Raw genomic sequence first — 23998 nt, 5'->3', positions numbered from 1 at the left:
CCAGGCACCAAATACTTTCCTGGGTTTGGGGAAGCCAGGTAAGAGTCGTGTGCTTAGCTCACATCTTCACCCCAGTGTGGCTGAGCTGCTCTCCTTCCATAGCTGTGTTTAGCTGGAGACATGGGCATGACAAGGCTAAGTGGCTTATGAGGAATTTAAAAAAAGTCACTATTTAAGTAGACAAGATCACACAGAGAGAACAATATTAAATAATGCATGTATTTATTAATGAATTCAGACAGGCACCACTTGCAAACGAAATGTTAGAACACAGACTTTATTTTCATGATCATGGCAACTGAAATTCTGGAAGCTTCAATTTCAAACTACAAATGAAGAAACCTGTTGCATGTATTCTGAAGCATTTCAATGTCATTGCAGAATCAGTTCCACAGTAGCAATAACAAAGTAATCAGTCACTACAGAAAGCAGATCTTCTGATAATAAACAACCACATGGTGCTAGACACATTTCAGCAAACGCAGGGATTAGCCTGGCAAGCTGCCTTACAAAACTGCAGTTCTGCCATGTGTCAACATTGCTCAGAGTAGACGCAGAAAAATTAGTCCCACAGTCACTCCATGTAACAAGCGACACACCTACCAATAAGAGTGATCTTAAAAAGTTTTCACCTTAAACTCTTCTGGAGGAAAGGCTCAGAATCAGGGTGGCCCCAGTGAACATATTGTGTCAGTTTCTGCAGCTCAGTTGGTGGCCAATAGCTCAATCCCTTTGAATCATGACAAAGGACCAAAAATGCAATAGCTTGAGAAATTTTGGAGCTAGTTAACTAGATGGGGTGGGGGAAAAGCTATGACAAAAGACAAGTGGGTCACTTCAGCTTTCCTTGAATTACTGAAGCTATGTAAACAATATAACACATCTTGTGCACATCACAGTAGAAAAATTACAGGATGTTTGTCAATTCTCAACTAAAGCTGGAGTGTTGTTTTAGGGAGAGAGTGATGGGGCAGATAATTGGTCCCAGTGTTATGTGCGGCCTGAAGGAATAAAATGGAGACAACACTACAGAAAGTAGCAAACAGCAGCATGAGATTACTTATAAAACTTGTTGCTGGAACATCCACATCCATAGGGAAGCTTCACAGGCAATCAGCTAGAGCCACATTTAGTATCCTGCACTGCACGGGGACAATTCCAGTCCACCTGCAGGGGAACCACAGTGACTCCTAGAAAGGCACAATTATGTATTTTCTGAATTCCTTAGGACAAAATGGAGGGAAAACCTTGTTTATTTTTCCTGTAAGGAAGCTACTAGGAAAACTAAGTCTTGAAACCACACTTATTTTCTTCCAAAACGCTTTGGCTAATTCTTGGCTAGATAGATGAGTGTGTGCAAAACTAATTTACAACACTGTTGTATGTATGAATAGCACTGAGTTGTATTTTGTGGCACAATTTAATAGAAAATATGAGAAATCTTTCTTCCCAGCATCTGACTTTCTACTTACCATGTTTGTCATGCCCCAGTGTAATTAAAGCATCCACAATCTAGGCTGTTATGAGCTCTATCGTCTAGTAAGGATAAAATATTAAATTGCTCTAGTTTTTACATTTAAATTTATCTTCACAGCAATCCCCATGGTGCTGGAGGACCACACTATGAATAGCACTGAAATGCAGTCAGCAGACATTTCCGTGCTACTCCAGGGAAGGCACAATTAATTGTCCCCAGTTTGCTCTACTGTCCATAATTATAGTTTTGAGTTTATAAATAACGAAGCATGATTTTAAGAACCAAAACAAACCCCTCAATTACTACAGAGTTCCTGAGATAATTAAGTCTCCAAATGTGGCTCTGTGGAAGGGAACCAAGGCTACACTGCAAAAGCCCATAACATGCAGATGTGCGTAAGCAGAGCAAAGCGACAGGATGGAAAACGTCACCAGGAAAATAAACTCTCTCATCATTATTTCACCGCTTTTTACCTAAAAAAACAATTGCCTATTGTCTCGATTCACCCTATTGTTCTGCCACATTTTTGTTATTGAAGGGACCAACAGTCAGTCAGCAAGAGTTTCCTGAGGAGTAGCAGCTTGGAAAGTTAAATGCAGTATCCTGTGCTTAAGGCTTGTTTTGCTACAGGTTTTAGGAAAGTGAAGTTACTGAGACAAATTAGAGCACATGGTTTGCAATTCAACTTGTTTGAATGCCCCTTCAAATGGAAATACCCTCCACTTTTCCAAGCATGGTCGTTAAAACCTGCAAACTGAAGCAGAAAAAAGCTGTGCCCTGTCCACATCCCTGCTTGATGGACGTTCCTCTGTTGTTACTGGGCCGTTGTGTACTGCCAGGGACAAACTCTAGGTCGGCAGCCAGCACAGCAGGAGGCTTCATTAGCCATGAACAGGAGCAAAACAGCCTTCAGAAAGAGCAGTACCCCGTCTGAACAGCCAGCTTCCCCACAACAAGCACATAATCAGCTGGACAGCCTGTAACACACGCTTCGGATAAAGACAGACCTATGGATACAAGACAGCTATGGCTTAAGTGTTTCAAAAGATCTTTGCCCAACAAGGAAACAAATTACACATTAAAAACTTTTTACAAAATACATGCTCTGTTCTTTCTCTGTTTAATATCTTCCTTGCTTGACGCTTGGCTGTTGCCCAAACGCATCCAGAGCAACGCTTGACGATAACTCAGAAATGTGCAGTTAATCTGTGTGTAGTTTCAGCTCTTGAATGCCAGGAGCAAAAGTGTACTTTTCAAAGAGAAATAGGCTTGGTCACACAGCAGAATCATGTTTACACAAGTTTTTAGTAGATAGCCAAGATAAAGGAAATACTTCTGTACACTCCTCTGAGAAAAGACAAAAACTCTGATTTGAAAAACTGCTCCTTTTCAATGTCATTTTATCCACAAACAAGCGTAAGCCCCAGTAAAGAGCTTCCTGCATTACAGCGAGTAAAACTTTAGCTTGCTGGGTTAGTTTTTTTTTTTAATGGTGGGGTTTTTTGTTGTTTTGTTTTGTTTTTTAACCTTCCAGCTATATTTCATCATAAAAACTAGTCTGAAGAAAGAGTAAACTTTTGCTCTTTGGTCTATCTTGACATTCCTCCAGAGACACATAACAGGAATATTTCAGATTCATTTTTTTGTCTTCTACTTGCAGGAAACAGGAAAGTTGCAGTTCTTAATTTTCAGGCTTCTGAAATGACAAAGATAAGAAATTTATACATTGGAACAAGATATCTTTGCTTTCTTTAAAAAAAAAAAAAAAAAAAAAAAAAAAAAAGCGTCGCAACCTAAAATGAGTGCTTCAGCGAAATGGGATAATTTTGCCTTAACCATAACAAACAAAAATGTATAGCTATGCCATATAAACCTCCTATTCATTATCTGTGTAGCTTTCTAGGTGAGAAACAAAAATCTGTACTCGTACGCCAGCATGATACAGACTTCAGACTGCACATTACTGTAGTAATTGTTGCTGACTGAAAGTTAATACTGTGGAATGCAACTAAAAGAAATAATTTTTTTTTCATTGGCTCAGTTTTGTGGATATAAAGGAAGGGTCTTAAAACACTTTCTATTCATATCTGAATAAATTAAGATGAAAACATCGAACAAATAGTTTGCAATTTTAGAACACCAGTTTTGGTCTCCTGCTCTTATGCACTTCTTTATGGCCATGAAGATGCTCACAGGCAGAGCTCTGGAAATTCCCCTCAAGTTCAGAAAAGCTCTGAGGGTGGCAAAGTATCCATGTTGTGTATTAAAATAATTCTGATGCTGTGATAGTTTTGAAGAGAAGAGTGCAGGAATACATCAGACACTGTGGACAGTGGCAGCCTTAGGAACTCACAATCAGCTGAGAACAATTTCCCCATTGCTGCCATCCACCCAGATACTCAAAGCCTGCACAGTAAGAGCAGGCACCTACTGCCACTGATTAAATTAGAGAGATCCTTAGTGCTCCCAGGGTCCTTAACAGACTTTACTTGTGCAGGTCCAGTTTGCATCTTCCCCTCACTGAGCAAATACTACTTTTTTTTTAATTTAATTTTTTCCTATTGGCAGACTTGTCTCCATGTAAGACTTAACCTGACTGGTGCTCTCTACAGACAGCTCCTAAGGAAACAATTTCAATTTTCTTAGTGTATGAGTTGGGCAGTGTAATTTAAATAGGACAGTGGCCAGGGATGAAGGACTAGTCAGATTCCTTTGGGTTCATTTCTGTATACTAATGTTTCATTTTTTTTTTTGATAGATCATGTTGCTCCTACAGAAAGGCTGCAATATCGTGTGTCCATGTATTGGCTATTTGTCAACAAAGAAAACCAGAGCTGACTGTTATGATAACTTTTTTTCTTCTATGACTTTTTAGAGCATGTTCAAATGACTGGTGTGAAGTGGTAGAGAAAAATCAGTGGCAAATGACACCCAGTATTTCAGCCCAGCCAGAGCCTCACAGAGCATCCTGAGAAGCAGGAACTTCTGCCTGTATCTCTTTCACAGGCCTGAGGAAGATATACATTGCAGAGGAGGATATTAACTGCACACTAAAAACTGTTCTCAGCTCTGCAAGCATGTTTATAATAAAACATCTGCAGTTCTTCTACCAATTTCTAAATATTTTTCAATTAAAGCATCTTAAAGATCTGAATCAGCTGTAATGAGCTGGCAAAACACCATATTATTAGTAATATTACTTCATACACTAAAATGCTGAAGAATTCAAATTAAATGAAGAAGAGTCCCTTGATCTGCCATCTCAGAAACAAACCCACAAAGACCTCAAGGTGTAATATCACCAACAGTGTGGGTTCACTTCAGTGAAAATATGAAAACAAAGATCTCTCCACAGAAAGTTGGGAGTAGAGACTACACAGGAATATTACTTTTCTCTTTTTCCAAAATTAGCAATGTACAAATCTAGCACACAAACCAGAAGAATTTGAGAGCTAATGAACACTTAACTACCTTGTGTGTTGCTCACAGGGTATTACCTACTCTCATGGCATTTATTTAGATTGTTAAAGGTAGGATCACAGGTGACCATGTGCCTATATTGATGAAAAATATATATAATCAAGCTGTTTTTTTCATTAAAAGGCTTAAGCTTAATGAATCATTCATCTGTCAGATGCCAAGAATACCTCCATAATGAAATTAAAATAATTTATTAACAGTTGGCTATATATATGTTATTTCCTACCTATTATGTTTTTGTTATTTGTTAGCATTTCTTTTTACATCTGACAGAACACCATCACTGACTAAAAGTCAAGTTTAACATTTTCATTTCATGCACATCTTCCAATGAAAGGTCTTAAGAGTTGGAATGGAGTATTTTGTCTGCTTAATTACTGTTATTCTTCTAAACTCATCAGGTTTGGATGGATTTGTGTAAGACTAGGCAGCAAACACCCAATTAAGCAGACAATGTGAATCTGCATATAGATTTTACATTAGGATTCTACAGTAATTCCAAATGATTCAGAAGCAATTACATGGCTGACACATGATGAATCAATATGTATGCATGAAGCTGTCAGACATATCATGAGAATCATAACAAAAATGGGATCTATGCCAAGGAGTGCTATGTGCAACACTACCCAGCCACAGAACAGTCAGGGCTGGTTTGCATACAGGTAATTAGAGGTAATGCAGGATAACTTTCAAGCTAGGTGCTTTTTGCTTGTCTTGACTGGCACACACAAACTGGCAGAATCTGCTCTCACCAGATTTTTTGTGAACTTTGTAGCATTCATGTGAGTGTGTGGGCAAGTGAGCAGTTCACTTGGTCTGGCTGGGTTGTGCAAACCTCTCCCCTCCTATGAACAATCCATCAAAACACAGAAATAGAAAATGGATAGAAATGTGGATTTCTCTCAATCCACAGTAAGAAAGGATTGCTAAAGCAGGGCTGAAGCACCTGGGCACATCCACCTCAAAGCTGTGGCTGATCTGGGGTCCCATCACAGTCCTATTAGCTCATAGTAATAGTGTTGCTCTGTCTTAAAAAAAGAAAAACCCTTTTGCTCCAGACCAATCTATTGGGGGAGAGAGCTAAGTGATGAAAGGAGAGAACCCATGACAGGCACACATGGTTTGTTTCAGTCAGGGTTACATTCTCTGTTACTCCACTTATTATGTTAAAAGGTTAAAATGGAGGAGCATGAAATATTTTCATAACATCTTGTATTTTTAAGTGAGGAACATGTGCTGCACAAAATTAAAGCAGGACACCAAGAAGATTAAGTACTTAGAGAAAGGGAGGAGGTGGTGGAGGAACAGCAACCTTCCAGGAAAAGGGAAAGAATCCAGCATGAAAAACAGGCTAAGAGGACAGCTTTGTGTTCCTGAAAGGCTTATTACCATTTGAGAGAGATGACAGCAGCTATGAAAACAAAACATGAAAAAACAAAGCAGAGCTCATGAACAAACTGAGAAATACTTCCGTGATATCTAAGTAATGACAGACACACACTGCCACGTGAGTGCAGCATCAAAGAGTATTTCTTTTGAGGTAAGATGACATGGTTTCTTCAGACTGGCTTTTTCCATAGCCAAGAGCAGTACTGTTGCAGAGCTGGCTCCTCCTGATGCCAAACTGACAGTGCCAGGAAATCCCAAAGGCACCATTAGTGGACAAGAGCGAAGTGCCAGTCACCCTTTAGCAAATGAGAAACCCATGTGATAAACTGCACATTATGAAATACACCCCCAAAGTGTCTGAAATCCTCATTGGAACTAGAGCCTAGATAAACTCCTGACAACCCTTCTCACACATATACTAGGCACAAACATCCTCCCCCAGGCTGGAACACGAAGATGAAGGCTGTTGACCAACCTGAATTTGGATGTCACTCTCAAAACAATCCTTTCACTTCCTCCGTGACGGGGTCAAGGTCAATGTCATAGAAGCACGACCTTGTGGGCAGTCCTGGCATGGTGCTCATCTGTGGAAACAATGACACTCAGTTATACTCCTGCACCTGTGAGCAGATCATCAGTCTACCCTTGCATGTAAACCTTAGATTAAGAGAAAGGTTGGATTGTTCATCACAGGCTCAACCACAGATGTGATCTTTACCACGTTTTTTTGTTTCTGTTAAAAATGTCAAACTTGGTACTTTTTTGATGAATTTTAAGTATGAACTTCTAAAAGGCAAGAAAGAGAAAACAAAAGCCACAAAATACAGGCTAGCACAGCAGCCCAAGAACAAATTCTATAACAAAATGAACACCCTTTGGACTTGCTTGTTCTTCAAAATATCTATCCAGAACATTTATCCTTTTATATCTCCTGAAAAAAAAAAAATTCACACAGCAAAGGGCAAAGATGCAATTGTCTGAATTTGCCCAGTGATATGAATGTGTTGAATTCAGACCTCTCCCAGTGAAAACCAGAATACAGACGCAGAATTAATCACAACATTTACCTAATGTCAGAAGCAAATTGAAATAGTTCTACTAAACATACAGGAATTACAGCTGAATCCTAATTTAGTAGTTAGAATTAACAGGCTGAGATATGAAGCTAAAGCAACCCAATTATCTCAAACTATGCATAATTAAGATCCTGATCTAGCATAAGACACTAGCATCTGCATACTCTTAAACATATCAATAGTTTCACAGAGTTAAATTACACAGTTAACTACAGCTCTGCTCAGGGTACTCATACTATTATTTGAAATTGGCATTTTTAGCAATTAAAGGCACATGGCTGACATGGTAATCTTGAGGTGCCCCACAACAGTTTAAGCCCCTTTAAATCAGAGGTTCCCCCATTTCCCAGCTCCCTGCCTCAGGACTCCTTGCTTCTCCCTTGCAAAGGAGATGTTTGGAGAACAGGTTTGGCAGAATGATGCTGGCGTTTGATCTGCTTCATTTTCTCCTGTTTCAGCCCCTAAAGCCAGGAAGGGCTGCCCTATTCCCAGTGCCACCACTGACACAGTGTAAAGGCTGTGCCTGTGGGGCAGTTTTAACACAGGACCCGTTTGGACCAACTCGGGTCACTTTGGATTCACACCCTGAATATCTCACTGTATTTCCACTAATTCAAGGAACTATAAAAAGAACATTTGGGCTTAACGACTCCTTAAACCCTTTTGATATCTTAACCTCATAAGTGGAGAAAGTGGAGAATGCCTCTTCTATAATAGGCCCTATATTAATACCTACATTGATGAAAGACCTAACAATCTGTCAAAACAAACCTGAAATTCAACTTCTTTTGACTGCTTGTTGGCTGAGAGTCTTTAAGCATTAAAACTTATTTGCTAGATTTTGAGGAACAAACTTTTCACCAGGGCAAGTCAGCAGAGTTCATGAAAACTGGTGGTTAACCTGACCACAGGAAGTAACCTTCAAACATGGCTGTGTAGGAAGAAAAAATATACTGGCTTGAGAAACAGTCCAAACACAATAACCTACAGAAAGGGTCAGACTAGGGTCTGTCTTCATGAGCGAGCTGAAACAGCTTGCTGGAAGAGGGAAGTTTCACCCTGGGAACCCCTGGAATGATCTTACTGCAACCAACCTTGTTCAACACACTGAACTGCTGTCAGTACATGTTTTTGTGGCCAGGGCTGGTTGGCTGATGAACTAAATGTGCTCACCACATGACCAGATCACAGCCAGCCCCAGGGGAGCAGCCAGTGTAGACTGTGGCCAGCCATCACCTCCAGCCCTCCAGCACAGAGCTCAAAGCCAGGCAACCTCCTCCCTCCATCCTCCCCAATTCCCCAGCAAGCACAGCTCAGCTACAGTGTTTGCTCTGGCCAAAGGCAAGCCCCAACAGGATAACTGGCCTACAAAGAGGAAAATCTTATGACCACCATCCTAGCTGCTCCAGAGTGCCAGACTCACACACCCTTCGCTCTGTCTTTCATCCTGTCAACCTGACCTGCTGCATATTCAGGGAAGGGGTCAGGATCTCCCTTATGCTTCAGCTTTGCTCCAAACACTTAGGTAATGACTCCATCATGGGAATACCAGCAAAATGTAAGACCTCCCCAGCACAGTGCCATTTACTCCAGAGAGTGAATGCTGCTGCCATTTCAGAGGTTAATCCCATTCTGAGAAGGGGGAAAGGCGCCTTGGGAGCTCAGTACTGGCACAGCCATCATCTCACTTGAGATCTAGCTCAGGGGAAAAACAATGCAATGAGCTCTGCTAGTGGCTCGGTACATTTCCTCTGTTTTTAAATATAGTCCTTCCTGATGTTTTGTTATGGTATGTAGTAGGATTAAAAGACAAAACTGTCATTTTGCGTGGACCAAACCCTGCCTCCGACTGCATGACATCATTTATTGGCTGACATTGCCTTGGCATCTCAGCTAAGTACTAAAACACCTTGCTATTATTCTTTATCCATTGGCCAGGGTAGTTGAACTACTACATCATTAGGGTTACTTAATTATTTTCGGCCTCAGATTCCTTCCAGTTTCTGAGTTAATGTTTGACAAGGAACTGCCTTAATGAATTACATCTCACTGGGAGGGGAATGAACAAATTGCCAAAGACAACTTTCTGGTTACTTTGTATATGGCAGTTCCACATCTGAAAACAAACTCCCAAAATCCAAGTTATTTTTTAAACTATTTTTTAGAAAATTTAGAAGAGTTTTCCCTTTTTCTTTTTTTTTTTTTCTTTCATAGGCACAGTTCTACATCAGTATAACTCTACTGTATTAACTAATGAAAAGTTATTAAAAAACATTTTAAAAAATGTAAATATCAAACCAGCTTATTGCTGGTTTGGGAAACACAACTATTCTCATATTGAAAACTGAAGTCAACAAAAGGGAATAGGTTCATTTGAATTAAAACTACTGCTGCATAAAATGAAGTACAAGGCAAAAAAAACCAAAAAACAAACCATCCAGAAGAAACACTCTGGGACAAATACTTATGTGAATTACAGACTGAAAATAAACTATGTACTGTCATTTTTCCCATGGCCTAGACTTTCAAGCAGGCAAAGCCATGTAGATTTATGATCATTACTCTCTGCTCTCATTATCTGTACACACAGAGGTAACATACAGAATAATCTTTCCCTTTTTCATTACTTCAAGGCCAATAGGAGGAGATGGTTGGCTGAGGAGAGTACTACCAATTATTCCCTCTCCAGCCTCCATTTCTCTCCTTCAGCCACAAAGGCAGGAAAGAAAAGAGGGCTCAGTCTGCTGCAAGGCTGCAGGGAGGCTTCACCTGACCGGCTTTCCTCATGGCTGCAGGCTCAGGATGATCTTCCCTCTCACAATTTTCCATGATGCTGAATGAAGGCATTAATAAGTGAGATGGTCTTTACTCCAGAAGGCATGATCCAGAGGGATCCCTCTCCATGCCCTCAGTAACCAGAGCCCAAATTTCTGTGCAAGGAAGTGGAAAGCCAAACATTCCCTGGCTGTAGCACATTCTGTACCTGCACAGTGCCCAACAGACTATCTCCACCTCTCCAAGGCTTCCTGAAATAACTAATTACTAAAATTACTTCACCTTTAAAACTTGAAAAAAGCAGAATGAACCATGAAAGAAAAAATATGCTTAAAAATCTAAATCACTTTGGTAATTAGCAGATATGTTCAGCATGAGAAAAACCCACAGAAATTTATAGTAAGACAGCAGCTTGCTTGGCATCTCATAAAATATACATCCTCTGTATATTGCCCAGAGAGCAGCACAACTCTCCATTTTAATATAACAACATTTGGGTTGTAGATTGGTAGCTATGCAATGCTGCACAGCATGGCTGTGAGAAAAGAACAGGGTAAGAAGTGGAGAATGACAGCATGTAATCCACTGAAAATCACAAACTGGATTTAGATGGCTGAAATAATCAGTACTTAATTTCAATAAAACTGCTATTATCACACTTTCCCTGGGAGAAGGAAAATACAAGACATAAGCTTGGTAGCTTTAGGCTTAATGCAATTCATATGAATGCTTCATGCAGGGAAAAAAGAAAAAAAGTTATACAAATAATTTAGGAATTACTAGGAGCTAGTTTTCTAGGAACAGACCATTTTCTCTACAAACTGTGCAACTGTCTATACATCCAAATCAACTGCAGAAAGATGAATTGCAAAATACAATGCTATTTGTTACTATGGCATTCTGTGTTTAGGAGGCAAGAGCAGCAAGTCTTACAGTCAGCTTATCCCAAGGATCATTTACACTCGTGGAAATGCACAGCTGGTGGAAGATAAAATACAATTTTAGTTAAGAATGCCTGAAGGCTACTGTTATATTAGGCATTTATGATCCTCCAGCAGTTTACTCATATGACTGAACAAAAAAACCATAATGAACTTCCTTACAAATGGAGAATGCCAATTATTTTCAAGAAAGCCATATGAAAGTGTTGCTCCACACCCCATCCACAAATGCAACCAAAGTCACTGGAAGAGTAACTAAGTTTCATTTAAATTACAGTTATGTGTTGACTTGTAATTTGAGTTGGCCATGAGATCTACATAACAGTTGTACACAGTCAAGCACCAAGACTCTGCTAGCCAGGTTTATTGTGTTCCCATGAGGAACTCTGCTGCTTAGCTTCCTTTTTTTATCATGCAAATGCCTACAGTGCAGTTGACATCCTACCTTCGACCATGCATTCATATTTTCATTTATCTATATGAAAAGATCCTAACAGAACCTAAGATGCCTTAGCAGGGTTAGCACAATGGCACAATTTGCAAAACAGATGGTCCCAAGGCCCACATCCAACTCATGTTTAGTGTCTTTTTCACCTATAAGACAAGAAGTGTCTGTTTTATAGGCATAACATGGTTTCTGTTGAATAGAGAAAGAAAACCAGAGGAATATGTACTTACATAAAATATGGCAAACAACTCATTAGAAAACACTGAGAAATCGGCAACTAGCTCATTGAGGAAACCTCCCTATTCTGTGGCTTATAGAGTTAACATTGTGTTTGACAAGAAATGCAAGTAATTCACGTTTTAGAATCGTATCCTTTTGTTAATTAAACAAGCTATGACAACTCAGAACCATTTCAAACTTGAAATACTGCAGAAAACAGATGTTGTTTCTCAGGAGAATCCAGCATGCACATGACTGCGGATAACTCCTCAATAAAATCTGATGGGATGAATTGCATATCCCACACTCCCTCAGCAAGAAACAATACAAGAGGAAACTCAAGAGATTTATAAATAGTGCTGTAAACCTGTATGCATTATGGTCAACGTGCCAGAACTTGCTGGAATCCTGAGGCACAGCACGAAGGAGCTCTGCTCAGGGTTTCAGTAATGTTTCCTAGTGTGAGTTAGAGCTCTGGAAGACACATCCACCACCAGAAGTCTGCTCGACTTCAGTGCATCTGTCAGTCTCAGGGCATGCAAAGGTGAATGGAATTACTTTCTGAAGAAACCCTTCCAGGTTTCCAGTCCTGCCTGTCCTTAGGTGTGCTTTGAGTGCCAGTTACTCCCACTGACACGTGTGGTGCTGGCACCAGGGGAACTGCAGCCCATGGAGCAGGACAGAGAGATTAACAATCACCTCACTGCACTGCATGGCTGTAGAAGTGTGTGCAGATCTCTTTACTGGACCCCTCATGGTGCCTGCCCTCTCCATTTCAAACCTATATTTGGAAACACTCCATGCAATGAGGGTCGTGGGTAGGACTAGAGCACTCTGAAGCACAGCACTGTGCAAACACTTCACTTATTTCATCTTCAAACTGGACTGTACTACAGCACACAGAGGCACTCGGGGTGAAAAGGGTACAGAAAAATTAGGCACCATGTAACTAAGTATTTCCAGGATCAGCTTGAAGTTTGTTCTGCAGAACTGGAAAATTCCTCCACTCTGCAGAGCTCTATCACTTCAAAGGCAGCTCAGGTGTTGAATGATGGAAAAAAAATAATTCCATGAAAATAACAAAAGAGAATAGTTAGGAAAATAGCATCCCCCCCTCCATTACAAGAACATCAGATTGAAATGTTCACAACAAAAAAAATGCACAACACAGTCTCCATCTCACCCAACCACCACAGAGGGGAATTATACCATACCAAAGTGATACTCAAGTGACCTTTCACCACCTCTTAAAAGCAAACAAACCTCCAAATCTCATAATAGGAAAAGCATATGCATAATGGAGGCAAGTTCACGCTTCCTTCAAAAAATATCAGCCTTTACAAACTAATAAATTCAGTTTTGGAAATGGCAATGTTTTTTAAAAAAACTACTTTAACAGCTACATAATGTTTAAGAAAATATTATCTCATTGTTTTTCATTGCCTGAAGATATCAAGGCTTTCTGAAAGCAGGTAACCAATGATCTTTAGTTAGTATTTAAATAATGGTTTATTTTTAAGTTTTAATGAAAATCTGCCAAACCTGATGATGGCCACGGGAGTTGGGGAGAGGGAAGATCGTATTTCCTTCTCAGGAAATCTTTAACAAAAAAAGATCTTACTGCAATGTCTAAGAACAACCACAGAAAGAAACTCAACACATTAGCAGCTTTCAAAATGGTTAAAATAATGTTTGAAAAGATGCTGATGCTACCTCAACATATGCTGTAGTATTCCTTGCAGTAAATGGCTCTTTTTCACTGGCATGTTGACTGATATCAGGTGGAGAAGTCCATCTGGCATCAATTATTCTATTATAATTGCCTCTTACTTTGATGCTTTACACATTCTTGGCTATTGTTCGATTTTTGTGAAAGGATTTACAACAACAAAATGCATGGACATTGCTCCTCTGCTCTCAGCATCTGGATGAAGTTATAAAAGTACTGAATATTGATTATACAATCCAAATTGGCCTTGCTGCCAGGTGCTCAAGTTAGGCAGAAGCAACTTGTGCCCTGCTACATCCTCTGAAGGATTACCAGGATCCAACAAATTACTCATCTTGACTGGAAATGATCTGAACCCAAAAGTGATCTCCTGGGCACCCTAGGGAATAAACAAATCCCACACAATAGTCCACATCTGTCCAGCACAGCTTTTGGGGAGATCTTTGGGTGCATATCCCAAAGGAAGCAAAGGATTTCTTGGTGAATCAGTCAGTGTAATACCACTGAAACTGAAATGCTGCTGTTAGTGATGTGCTGAAGCACCAAAGACCCAGAAAGGACATTTTTTCTAGCTGTTAAATAAAATATTTAGGAATAGATGTAATCTGTAACAGAATGAGCAATTTCCCCAATTAAGTAAAATATTTATGACTCACATATATGACTGCAGTTTCTCTTGGCAGAGTTCTCTCAAGTCATTTTAATCTTAGAATTTATAAAACCACACTTGAAGCAGAATAAAATGGTACCCATATAACAGCACAATGGAAACAATATATTAAACTTTAATTGAAAAACACACTTCTCTGAGGTAGCACGTTAGATGGTGTTAGTTGAGTGTACTATATTCTATACAATCCACACCATGTTTCACAGAGCATTCTGCCCTACACAGGATAATTGACAAACAAAATACTACAAAAATGAAAGCTACAGAACCCAACTTAACCAAACAACCCCTCAGAAAAACAAACATTCATGAGGGAAATGAAAGGGCTGAGAAAAAAATGAGGCCTACAAATTCCAGGTGACTTGTTCCAAAACACTTCCTTCATCCCAGCCCACTCAAATCCATTTCTAGAAGTAATTGCTCCCTTGACCAAGGCCTACATCCTGATTTTCCTTTCCCTCTTGGGCTTTAGACAGAATCCCTGGCAAAGGACTCTTGCTCACTGCCTCTTGTACAAAATCACCTCCTCATCCCAAAGAAATCCTTCCCTGCAGCTCAATCCTAATGTCAAATGCTCCCAGGGCTGTTCCCATTCTTGAAAAGTGTCCAATATATCAGACACTGCTGGAAATGGGCCTCTGAAGGAATAAATCCAGAGGATAAAGGCATTTTTCCCAAGTGCTGTTTCAGCAACAGGAATATTTAAAGCATCTGATGTTCCTGGGTACATAATTCTCCTGCTTTGTTCAGTGTTTGGGTCTCCTGGTAAAGAGGAGGTATCCAAACTGTGCCAGCAGCTCAGTTTTTGCTGAAAAGAGCAAGTTTTGTGGTATTTGGAGGGGAGAGATTTTGGGTGACCCATCTGAGCTTGTATTTGCCTTGTATTTGCTCAGGGACTGGCATCCTTCATTCCCTCTGAAAGCTGTTTATTTTGTACCAAGTGTTTCTTTAGAAGTGCTGTTCTGCAAACTCTGGGAGCAAGTCACAGTTTGTGCTGCTGATATTTGCTATGACATTTTGGTTAAAATCTTCATAACTTTTAGAGAACCTCAATTACAGCCCAGAAACTGGAGATGGTGTCAGCAGTAGACCATGTGAGGCAAATGTGTGCACTCAACATGCAACAAACTTTACCCTTCTCAGCACACCATACCAGAAGAGCATGAGGAGCATCATCCAGCCATTCAAAGGCAAATTACAATGTGGAAAAATAAAAAAAGATTGTATAGCTGTGGTGAATAAAAGCACATTAAGCTGCTTTTATTACTAGCACCTTTGGTTACAATGAACTGGATTCACTGATACCTGAGTAAGTGAAGTTGCCTGGGAAACATCATATCAGGCAATGATGATGTGTGTGCATGTGCATACATGTGAGTACATACACATGGGAAGAACTGCTCCTAAAGAACATAAAGGAATTTTAGCAAAGAACTCCTTGAAATTAATTATTTTTAACTGTTAAATTGCCAAATTGGCTTGGCCTCATTACTTGATTTAAACCAGTGATGACCTTTGTGGTACCAAAGGGTATTACATTTTTGGAAACCACCCCAAAACAACAGAAGTGGGAAAAAGTGGTAGAAGAAGTGACTATACTTTGCTAGTCCCATCTAAGTAGACACAATAAAAGCTAAATATATATAATAAAAGCAGGGGCAGAGTTCTGCTTTCTGGTTTTAGGTATCATGGGAAGTGTCAGAAAGAAAAGCCTGGGAAGACTGTCTCCAAGGAATGATCAACTACCACTGTACTGTCACCATGTACAAACCTTGACTTGTGAGCATCACTAACCTTGTTAGTTCAAGTTTCTGCATCTACTTTCTCATGTCACTTGATGTTTGGACAAACAATTCAAATTATTTGCTCTTTACAAATTAAATTTACTTAGCGCATGCTATTTCATGAAAGACTGAAGCAAACAAGAAATAGATAATGTCAAAGAAGAATTTTATATTGTAATTTTGGATATGTAATTTTGGATAACCCTACACAGTTTCACTCTCCAGACAAATTAGACAAATTTTTGTTTTAATATGCTTGGTCAATACCATTTTAGCTGCACTGAAGAATTCAAAATCTTTTCCTTTCTATTTTTTCCTAACCCAGAAGACCAGAATGGATCCATCTTCAGGGGTTACAAGGATGCCAAATTGTTAAACTGTCTGCATAAATCAGATATTCTGAGTCACAATTCTGTCACAGAACTCTGGCACTACACACTGTTCAATATAGTGTGTCCTCTAGAATCATACTAGAATGTACTGCAGTCCCCTTTGACAAGGAACAAAATAGAAAAAAGAAGGATATTATTTCGATCAACAATTTTCCAACTACTATTTAAAGAAGTCTTCACAAGGCTGCTAAGAAAAGCAAACCTTGAATAACCTATGCTGGAGCTCACACTTCTGGAAAATGAAGGAACACAGAAATACTTTGAAAAAGGCTGATGCTACTGACTTGTGATGAACTGGAGTGTTCAGAAGATCAGCTCCTTTGTAAGCCATCTTAACGCACTAAAAGCTGTAAGGAGAAAGGAAAAAATTCTATCCATGAACATGGGACTTAACTATCTTATGGCAGATTTTCAAAGTTTCTCTAAGAAGATACTAAAACCCTAATTTCTATTTACTGAGAGAGAGCCACTAGTTAACAAGCAGTCAAGACAGATTTAATTGTCAAAGGAAAAAAACAATTTGTTAACTGATGGAGAGCACAGCCTTTTTATCCTACAAATGTGTATCCTTACATAATATAATAAAGATTTATGTAATTTTACTTATAATTCTTCTCGAAGTACTTACACATATGAATAAAATACTTCAAGTACATCTGGGAAATAAATAAAATAAGATCACCACTTTAAATTGTTAGGAAGCAGAGAAGGTTGAATGATTTGCCAAAAAGAGCTGAGGTGCTGCCAGGATAATAGAACTTGAAATTGGTAACTGATGCTTATCTTAGTCTCATATAACTGAAATTCAAAAATAACACTGCATGCAGCATCTTTTTCTATTACATAATGAATGCTGTATCAGCATTTTTATAGAACTTTCTCCATTTCTCACAATTTGTTCTCTATGAACTTGCAGTAAGTCACTTTCCTAACCACAGTTTATGCAATAAAACAAAAGGTTACAATTTATTCACAAAAGCAACAAAAATGTTGTTAAACCATCTAATTAAAATCAGCTTCATTTGGAAACCAAATTTTTTTCAGTCTTAAAAAGAAACCAACCCCCAAACAGATGTTTTGTGGGTAGTATTCTTCCCAAATGAAGTCTATGAAAGGACAAAAAAAAAAAAAAGGGAAGGTAATGAATTTCTGCATCCCAACACAAGCTAGCACAACTTTTTTTATTCTGACAAACATCTAGTACAGACACAGTCTATGGAAACTTCCTTTCAAGCACTAGAAAAATTGTAAAAGTGCCACCATCATGGAAAGGTGAAAAAAAAATCCCTCTAATGCCAAAGTGAACAAACTAGCAGGCAAAGCCATAAGCTTTATTTACTCTTATGGAATATCTCCCCCTCAACTCTTCCTAATCAAAACAAGGTCAGTCTGTAATGAACTTTCATTTTTGGCAAAGAAATCATTTACAACTCCACTGCTCAGCCAAGGCATAACAAACACAACCTGTAAGACATCCACTAATGTCCAGCCTTCTTCCTTCCCTCCTGGCAGCCCCATGAAGACAGGCTCCTCCAAGATGGCACACCAAACTCACCTGAAGAGCTGCAGTGCCCCAGCCGTGTGCTGCTACCCACCTGCCTGGGTGCTTTCCTTGAACAGAGGCTGCTGGTGAGCAAGAGTGCTCTCCCTTGAATGCAGCCAGGGATCCTGCTGCAATCTCAGCAGCAGCATCCTCTCCAGCAGCTGGAATTCATGCAGTCATCCTCATTTGAAAATTACTTGTTGTTTATTCTTAGGAAAAGACTGCTTTATCTTTGCTGCCACATTACATTTCTCAGACTGTGAGAATAAATACTGACAGTAAGCTATTTTAAAATTGGTTTTATTTCTGTGAAAGTTAGCAAGAAATTTAGCTTTTTTCTTTTTTCCCCGAGAAAACTAAAGAGACAAAGAGCTTCACAAACTCAGAGGGAGCTTATTTATGCTGTCACAAGCATTCCTTGATCCCATTCTGGACAGATTACCTGCAGAGCACTTATTTTCCATGTCTACTCTCTGCATCACATCTTTACTACAGGTGCCAAATACAATGGCATTAATGTCCTTTCCTACAGTCTGGAGCAGAGCTCTACAGTCAGCACAGCTCATTCAGGGTCTCAGACACAAAGCAAATCTGACATAGGCAGTGCCAGCAGCGTGATGTTTCTTTGGTGCACACAGAAAAGGATTTACTCTGCTCCCTGTGCACCACTGCATGTTCTACCTCTTTTGTTTTCCTGCTGCTTTGCTGCAACTGTGCCTGGCCCTGCAGGACAGTGCAGAGCACGTGCCTGGCCACAGCTGAAACACAGGAATGAGAAAGAGCTGTCAAAGCTAGAAGGAGGAGGGCAGTGTCTATATCTACTCTATTTGTTTGTGAATGTCATCTTTCCACCTTTGATTCAGCCCAGCAACAAAAGCTCCCGGAGCCTTGCTTCCTACACGCACGGAGCAGCAGGGTGCTGGACATGCACAGAAAGCTGGAGCAGTGTGATCAATGACTGCAGAAGCTGCATGCTCTGAGTGAGCCAGAAGGCAGGCAGGGAGCATGTTTGTCCCATGTCACAGCAAATGTGCGTGTCCCGGGGTTTTGTCTCGTGTACAGGCTGCTGCCAGATGCTCTGCGGAGAAAAGCTGAAACCATGGAGGCTGACAAAGCAATCTCTGTCCAACTGGGAGCTGATAGCTGAACACCAACTGAACCCTTGAACACTGTGCTTAGCACTTTTCCCAAATCACTTACTTGTATTAATTACAGCCCTGTATATTATTGGTGGCTATAACCTTTCAGAAGTCCTGTTGAATTCTTGGACTCAATGGCTTTCCTGTGTTAATGACTTCCACATTTTAATCACATGTGAGAAAGTACTTCCTTCTTTTATAGAAATATTAATATAAATGCCTGGCAGCATCTCTTCACAGACTGAAAATATTTTTAATGAAAAACTATTTTCCAGGCAGTATGGAGATGGCTTCAGATAACCTTTAAATTATGCATAACACCACAGGGACATAATACAGGTATAAATACAAGTCTATGAAATTCACAAGACTTTGGATTTACAGATACAAATTCTATATGAACATGACAAAAATTCTTGGCTTTCTCAGTACTTCAAATATTAGAAACATGGTAACATGTCAAGAGTCTAAAAACTATTTCTGTGAAGAATGATCCAGGAAGTTTTAATTAAATGGAGAAAAAGGAAGTGGTCAAGTTGCTAGAGAATAGGAAACTTTTCCCAAATGGATACAGGGATAACAGCAGAGCTCTGATAACACAAATCAGCTCTTATATACACATCTTAAGTCAGCAAGCCTATGCAAAATACTACGTCATACTGTGTGCAAGCTGATATTTAAAACCCAGTTCAGTATTTTGTTTTCAGAAGGGAATGGCCACATATTAATGTGCAGCTGTATGAGAGTCTCTGTAATATTCTGCCTTTCAAGATTACTGTCTAGATACCCACCAATTCAAATTTTAGCTGAAAAAGGTACTTTACATGAATTTTTATTTTTGTGGGATCCAGATGATAATGTAGAAGTAATCAGCGTTATGCATGCCTAACACATGTGATAACCTTCACAACTGTAAAGTTTCTCTTTCTTGTGAATAGGGTTCCATTACTCTTCCAGTTATAACTTTTTAGTTTTAACAAGCCAGTTGAGGTGGCTGCAATGTCACACAAACAAGGATCTTTACTTTTTTGTGGACATGCTGGGATTACTGGGGAAGGTGATGAAAAGCCTGGCAGACACTGAAAATCCAGCACAGGCCAGAAAGCCATTTCTGGGAGCAGATGTTTGTTCTAAGTGCATTTACAGATGGATGCCATACAAGTGGAAGATGGCATTTAAATGATACTGCACTCATCAATTTCACTATCATTGAGGCTACTATTAAATATCTATCTATAAAAAGGAGATTCAGTGAGAGAGAAGGGAAAACGATGATGTACCCAGGGCACAACTCCAAATAACGCAGGAGATGGTCTGTGACGTCCTTATTACTCATTTCCTCTCGCAAGATTTTGACCTTTGCCTGCCTCATCCTGATGTTTAAGGCTTAAGGTCTCTTTGCAAAGACCCCTTAAAAAGGAAACAACAGGCAGTCCTTCACATTGCTGCTCCTTCAGAGGGCTGGGAGCAGGGCTCCTCCCCAGGGCAGCAGTGATTTACAGCTTCCAGAGGCACCTACACCCAAATTGCTGCCAAGAGGGGCAGGTCTGCAGCCTGTTCGACCCTGCCCAGTTCACCAAAGGGCTGCACAGCTTCAGGACTGACTGCCAGCAAGGGCAGTGGGACTTGGAGCAAGAGCTGAGACAGACACTCCTGCTACCCCTCCCTTAGCTCTCATGTCCCAAATACCTCACTTCTCAACCCCATTTCTGGGCAACCACTTCTTTTTTTTAGAGTGATATAAAGCAAAGTGAAAATACCAGAGGCTTACCTACAAAACACTAAATATAGCACACTGTAACCACTGTGGAGCTGATTCACAAGCAAATCAGATGATCCTGCACTCAAGGCACTGCCATCCCTCTGAGAGACAGGGGCTGATACAGCTCCAGCAATATGATTTTCATTTGTAGACACATGTCTGTCAGAGAACCCTAAATCTCATATTATATTACCTTTGTGACTGATACTGTGTGGGTCTGGAAATAATCAAAGGGCAGTCAGTTGTCTTGCATTCGATAAAATGTAAGAATTTTTCTTACTCAAGTGTCAAAAAGTATTAACATAACGTGTACTATATAAAGAGGAAAGACTCCAAAACCAGGCAGTGTTCCATGTACCTGCAGTGATAAGTGGAAAAATGGTTAACTATAATACAAACCTATAAAAAAAATAAAACTCCCTTGTAAGTTTCTTTTCCATCTGGGAGAATACTGCAATTCTCCATGAAAAATGCCAGCAGTGAACTGTCATGCTGAATTTTCCTCAACAGAATGTATTTGATTCTGAATCAATCCCACAGAGAACATCAGACAACATCAAAACAGAAGTCTTTAATTGCCCCATAAAACAAAGATTACTTTAGACCCCTAAAATGAACTTTTATGAGTCTATCCCTGGAAAATGAAACCACTAGACATTACACTGCAGTTATCTGGGATTCATCTCATATACTACTCTTTTTTTTTTTTTAAGCTTTACTGGAAATCATATTGAAAAGCCTACAAGAAGGCACATTTTTGGATTATCATGCTTTTTGTGTCTGGGAAACAGAATTTAGAACATATCTTTAATGAAATGGTCCATTTGGCCTAAACAATTCAAGGAAAGAAAAAAGTTGCTTTCCCTTTAGAAAATGTGATTTTAAATGTTTTCCAGTTGCAAAAGTAAACGTAGGCTGAGCTAACATTTCAGAGCAGATTCAGTCTACCTATCACTTTTTAACGCCCACCTCTTAGGGATTTGTGGGTTGTAATGTCACCTTGGCCCTTCCTCCTGAAGGAGCCTTCTCTCTCTCTCTTCCAGAGCACAGGCATTAGAATAATTTTTATTTTATTTTTGATTGAGTGTCTGGGAGATGGAAGAGCAGCCACTGCACTTTGGAGACACTCGTGATTTCATGTGCCTGACTTTATTTCTTTCCTTTTCTACTGGCTTTGACCACTTGAATGAGCTTCAGTATTGCTCTGAGTATCTTTCTCCCTCTTACACATAATCCTTTACAGATCACATGTCTTGTTTGACAGCAGAGGGAATATTTGAAGCAATATATCTATTTGTATAGCTCTGCCAGACATTCTTCCTATGCTCTTCCTGTGCTGTGTTTGTAATTTTATCTGTCTTTCAAAAATTCAATTAAGGGGCTGTTAATAAAAATAATTAAATTAGTCCTCTGACAATACAGAGCAGCACCACACAGATGATATATTACCAGTTCATGATGGTGCAAAGAGAAAGAAACAGCAAAGTACCAGTAAGTCTCTTCTGCATCCCTCACAATACTGAGGAAGGATGCTCTAAAGTGGCTCATTTGAAAAGATGTCATGTAATACAGAATGTGAAACAGCTGCTGCTTTCTAAGTGAGGCACGAGGGAAGCTAAAAATAAAGCAATCAGAAAGGTAACATGGATGAATCCTGGATTCTTCTCCTTACTCCTAATGAAAATAACTCTCAGTATTTTTTTTTTGAGAAACAAGTGTGTAAAATATACAGAGGAGGGTTAAGAAAGACTATGCATGAAAACACCTAAAGGAGGATCCAAATAATTAATAAACAAGCAAGAAAATAAATAAATCTGCAACATTTCATCACAGAAATAATTCTCCAACTGCCCAAAGTGTTTTGTTTTCCAGCAAAGATGCAAAAATCCTAAAACACATTACACTGCATTGATACAACTTTTGTATTTGATTCTATTCCAGCACACATCCAATATACTGGGGTGGGGAAAAGAGATGAAAGGAGGAGGAAGGATAAAAGATACCCTTATAATCAGGAAGGGAGCCACTGTGAAGGATGAATAACTTATATGCCAATCAAAACATATGTGAGGAAATACAGAGGAATTTTGTCCCCATGAATGCTTACTAGTTGCTTCTTACTGTAGTCAAAATGTACAGATTCTTGACAATGTAACTTATTTGTGAACATTTCTGAAATTTGATTTAAATTACTTAATTTCTCCTGAATATGCAAATCCAGAAGTGGAAGCATCCTTAATTGTATACTACAACTAAAGGTGTGTGGTGTGCAGGTAGGTGGGTATGCCCATATGTCTGGTTAGGTATTCCCACTATCCTGAATGCTTGTGAATAAAAAGTTTTCTTGTCAAAAAGAAACTAATTAAAAATAATGGTATTGCTGTTTTGATTCAAAATTTTCTGTGAAGTTTTCCCATCTTGCTCACACAAGCTGTTATTTTATGATTTTAATTTATATGAGATTCTACTTTCTTTCCTTCTTTTTGAAACCAGCTGTGCCAAAGCAAAATGATGAATGACAGGCTGAACTGACAGGGTTGACTAGGTTGAAATGCTCCCACCATTCCTGGCTTGCTGCACCTGCAATTCACAGCATGTTAGTCCCAGTGTGTGCTGCAGAGCCCATGCATGCCCCACCTCTAGGTTCCAGCACTATTAATTGAATTTGGGGATGCAGCCAAATTGCTTAAAACTTTCCCTTTCATACACTGCAGTACTTAGTCTTGTTAGGACAGGAACCTTGGGTGAGCTTGCTCAGGCACTCTGCAGAGAACTAGCACTAGGAACAGCACGTGGGCTGAGTTTGCCCCAGCCTGCCCTCCTGAGACTTACAGCAGGACTGTTTCAGCAGCCACTTTTCCCTTTATGGCAGGGCCTCCAGAGCATCCAGCTGCAGTAATGAGAGGCAGGGCTGTGTCCAACACAGCCTTGCAGGGAAGTTGATCCACCCCTCTGGCACTTGTCCTCTCAAGTGATGACAACAACTTTATTTTAGAGTCCAATGAAAAACAATAAATTTGACACTTCCATGCCACTCTTCGTATGGTCTATACAAAAAAGAGGAAACTAGTGTGGAATATAAATGTGTCAAACCAATCAGAGTTAATCATGCACTTCAGACAAGCACCTTTCAGCATTACCTGCCACCTGAGTTGTCAGCAAGCCATGTTT

At 39.6% G+C, this 23998-nt stretch overlaps 1 protein-coding gene across 1 annotated transcript in view; it reads right to left on the bottom strand.

The window, feature by feature from the left end:
* Positions 1 to 205: 205 nt before the first annotated feature.
* The window catches only part of MTHFD1L (methylenetetrahydrofolate dehydrogenase (NADP+ dependent) 1 like), a 141165-nt gene continuing 117372 nt past the window's right edge, over positions 206 to 23998 (bottom strand). Inside the window, exons 27-28 of the mRNA XM_056486228.1 lie at positions 6825 to 6933; positions 206 to 3173 (exon numbers count right to left, since the gene is read on the bottom strand). Coding sequence (XP_056342203.1) covers positions 6844 to 6933 — 90 coding nt within the window. The 3' untranslated portion in view covers positions 206 to 3173; positions 6825 to 6843. The remainder of the gene's footprint in view (positions 3174 to 6824; positions 6934 to 23998) is intronic.

The sequence above is a fragment of the Oenanthe melanoleuca genome, chromosome 3, assembly GCF_029582105.1.
Source record: "Oenanthe melanoleuca isolate GR-GAL-2019-014 chromosome 3, OMel1.0, whole genome shotgun sequence".
In the NCBI taxonomy this organism is placed as follows: domain Eukaryota; kingdom Metazoa; phylum Chordata; class Aves; order Passeriformes; family Muscicapidae; genus Oenanthe; species Oenanthe melanoleuca.
The sequence above is the reverse complement of the archived record's forward strand: the minus strand, read 5'-3'. Positions and strand labels throughout refer to the sequence as shown.